This window comes from Microtus ochrogaster, chromosome 10 (genome assembly GCF_000317375.1).
Source record: "Microtus ochrogaster isolate Prairie Vole_2 chromosome 10, MicOch1.0, whole genome shotgun sequence".
Taxonomy (NCBI): domain Eukaryota; kingdom Metazoa; phylum Chordata; class Mammalia; order Rodentia; family Cricetidae; genus Microtus; species Microtus ochrogaster.
Window position 1 is genome coordinate 25848065 of NC_022016.1, and position 3684 is coordinate 25851748.

At 41.6% G+C, this 3684-nt stretch overlaps 1 protein-coding gene across 3 annotated transcripts in view; it reads left to right on the plus strand.

The window, feature by feature from the left end:
- The window catches only part of Focad (focadhesin), a 290677-nt gene that overhangs the window by 33486 nt on the left and 253507 nt on the right, over positions 1-3684 (plus strand). For all 3 annotated transcript variants that reach the window (XM_005352710.3, XM_026781891.1, XM_026781889.1), the window contains exon 3: positions 1583-1657. In XM_005352710.3, coding sequence (XP_005352767.1) covers positions 1583-1657 — 75 coding nt within the window. The remainder of the gene's footprint in view (positions 1-1582; positions 1658-3684) is intronic.

The window sequence follows — 3684 nt, forward strand, 5'->3', positions numbered from 1 at the left end:
TGCGCCACCATCGCCCAGCTTAACCACTGTTTTGAGATAAACCATATTCCATTGATCGACACACAGCCTTTTTGCATGTTGGAAATTATATGTCATCTAGCAACTGCTAATAGCAGTTAAACCACAGTGGGTACTGCATGCATATTTGTGAACCTGTCCATTATTTTCTAAATGTGTCTAGAAGAGTTCTCTAATTAGTCTAAAATCAAAAATTCAAATTACAGGTAGCACTGTATATTAACTGACACCCTTTTTTATTCCTTAGTGATGGATAAAATAATATTGCATCTTTTCGGCTGATGGACAGACATTTAGTGACATATACAATATAGTTTGTAGAGTAAGAATTCAGACTTCTGATTGGTCTTCAGGTTTCTTATCTTTTGCTAGGAGGTAATAGACAACAGATTGAACTCCAGTTTGTCATTATGTGAGTGATTTCTTTCACAAAACGCAAGCCTGAGGTCTTAAATCATTTGAACATGCAAATATCTGAAGTGTATGTGCACTTGTGCATGAAGGGACTGGGTGCTATGCAGTTCTTTGTGCTTTTCTAGAGACTTTGTAAAACTGACAGCCATTTGCAGCACTATTGCCAGTGGTCCCAAGTGCAGGATGTACAGCCGTAGTAGTGAAAATTTCCCTAGCTGCCTGTGCACAAGTGGTTGTGATTGTTGCCAGCCCATTTCTGTCAGCAGCGAGTACTGGGTAGACCTGACGCTGAGGCAGTGGGAGGTAACATTTATGCATTTATGCAATCAACTCTCCCCGATTTTAATTTTCATTTTGGGTTCTTTGATTAAAGCAGGATGTGGAAATTTTTAGAGATTTGTGTGACTGAAAACTTAATCAAGACTTAAAGCCTATGAGAAGAGGGATAAATAAATTAAAATAGGACCATGAGATGGCTCAGTGGGAAAAGACACTTTGCACTAAGCCTGGGGATGATCTGGATTCATGGTGGAAGGAGAGAGCTGACTTCTGTAAGTTATCTTCTCTCTTCCACATGTGAGCTGTAGCATGCACACATAAATGAACGCAAAACATTAGAAGACATGAAAATGATTGGGTCTAGAGGAGGAAGAACAGGGTGGAAGAGGAGGGAAGAGTTACTTTCAGGGCTGTACGGGCCATATCCACAAAAGCAAGGGTGCCTTCTTCTCCATTTTCACTAAGTACATCATGAAACGTGACAGACTGCATTAGGTACCAAGATTTTAAAGACTAGGGGTTTTTGTTCATGGTTTGATGGATTATGTAATTTCAAATTACCATTAATATCAGGTGACAGGAATTTGAGCTGAGAGTTGGCAATTTTAGCATCTATGAAGTGTGGTTAGTTTATCGCTGATATGGGATAAATTGCCTACTTTGGAGGTTGTTCTGAAGATTTGGGTTACACATGTGGAGTGCCTCATCCAGTGCTTTCTACATGGCTTACAACAAAAGGGACTCTTGTTTCTTACCAGTTGACAGCTTGGCTTGCACAAACATGCAGATGAGTACGATGTTGATTGCTTTTAAACGCATTCTTTGGAAAGAACTGAGTGAGTATGTTCATTAAGTTTGTTTGTTCTTTTAGGCTGTAGGTCATCTTATTGCTGCTGTCCTCAAAGAACATGGCGTTTCAGAAAAGATACACCAAGCCACAAACCAGGTCTGTGTTTAACTTTGTTTTATGTGTGTGTGTCCCGCTGGTTAGCTTTTTGTCAAATTGACACAAGCCAGGATCATCCGAAAACAGGGAATCTCAACTGAGAAAATGCACCCATTAGAGTCTCCTGTAGGCAACTCTGTGGGGCATTTTCTTGATTAATAATTGATGTGGGAGAGTTGAGCTCTCTGTGGGAGATGCCGCTCCTGGGCAGGTGGTCCTGGGCTGTGTAAGAAAACAGACTGATCAAGTCAGGGAGAGTAAACCAGGGATCAGTGTTCCTTCCTGGACTCTGCTTCAGTTCCTGCTTTGTGTTTGTACTCTGATATATCCTCGTGACGGACTGCAAGCTGTAAGCTGAAATAAACCCCTTCCTCGCCTGGTTGTTTTTGGCTGCTGTCACAGCAGTACGAAGCGGACTAAGACATCTCTTTGCTTTCATTTTATTTAGAAACTTCTGCCTGCGTAGCCACACATACCTTGTTTCCCTTGTAGTTCGGTTTCCTGCGGAGACGATCTTGAACTCTGAGGATTTTGCCTACAGATTTTGCCCAGCCTCCTTTCCCTTTCTGCCTAGTCCCTGTCCCTCTCCCTACATCTTCGATTTCCTGCTCCCTTTTTCTTCTTTCCTTGCCCCCTTTCCTCTTCGGTCTGTCATGTTTTTATTCTATAGCAGTCTTTTAAACTTGGACATTTGTGACTAACTCCAGGATGAGACATGGAAAGGGTGAAGGAGGGAGTTTCCCACTATTAGTGAAAAACAACACCAGCAGGATGAGGGAGGGCACGCTAGAGAAGGTGACAGAATTATCCTTGCAAGAATGTCTTTAAGCAATAGAGACACAGGGGCTGTGTTTGGTTGTGGGAGATTTCTCATGCTTCTGCTCAGCCCTGAATGTGATTTCTAAGTTGGAAAGCCAACTTACCAGTTGGAGCTGGAGGAAAGCTTCCCTGCACAGAGTAGGTAAGTACCCAGACTTGAATCAGTGCCTAAGTGCTGATGCAAACCGGTTGGGCTTTGACCAGTTGGCATTGTGTATTTTTACTTGCTAGATAGGAACTTGCTAAACACAGGTGCCTATGTATAAACTAGAGATAAGAAGTATTTTTCTTCCAACAAAAATAAATTGATTTCCTTTTCCTTTCTTTCTCTTTGTTACATGGGAGTATGTATGTGTGTATTTTTACATGTATACGTGCCTTAGTGTGCCTCTGTGTGTCTGAGGACAGCTTATGAGAGCCTGCTTTCTTCTTCCACCTTGTAAGTCCTCGGGTTGAACTCAGGTTGGCAGAGAGACAGCAAGTACTTTTGTTGGTTGAACCACATTGCTGGCCCCTCACGTTCTTGCTGACTAGCCACTTTGTATCATCCGTCTTTACAATGCCTGTCCATAGCGGGAAGAAAGTGTAGTGGTATGTTTCACTAATTGGCATTTATCTAGTGTTTGTAATAGTCATGTAAATCAGGTTTCCTGAGAACGCTGATCCCAGTTCTGCGATTATGTACTCTGACAAGATCTAGTGAATTTACTTAAATTGCCAGGATTTATTGAAAGTTAAATCCTTTTAACTAAATGCTTCTTCTTCTACTAATAAATGAATGCCTACTTCCACAAGGACACAGTACCATCTTAGGCAGGTTTATTCATCCATTTATCTTATTTTTCCGGCTTGATAATGGGATAATGGCATTTAGGACCCTGGGCTATTGTGAAAATAAATTTCCTTCTGAATACAAGAGGAAATAGAATATAAATATTTCCTCTCCGCGGTAGCTGACTTTTAGCTCTATTGTTCTGTAATAGTGGGGTCTTAGACTGCAGAGGTTTTCATTAACTGCAGAGGAAGTGCAGTAGAGTGTTGTGCACTGCCATCCGTGGGAGCTGCAGACTCTGACTGTTCCTTGAATTGTTCCTTCCTTTGTGTAATTTGCTGTGTGGTGTGTGATATGGTGTGATGTATATGTGTATGATGTGTGATGTGGTATGTGTGGTGTGGTATGGTATTGTGTGTGTGTGTTGTGGTGTCTG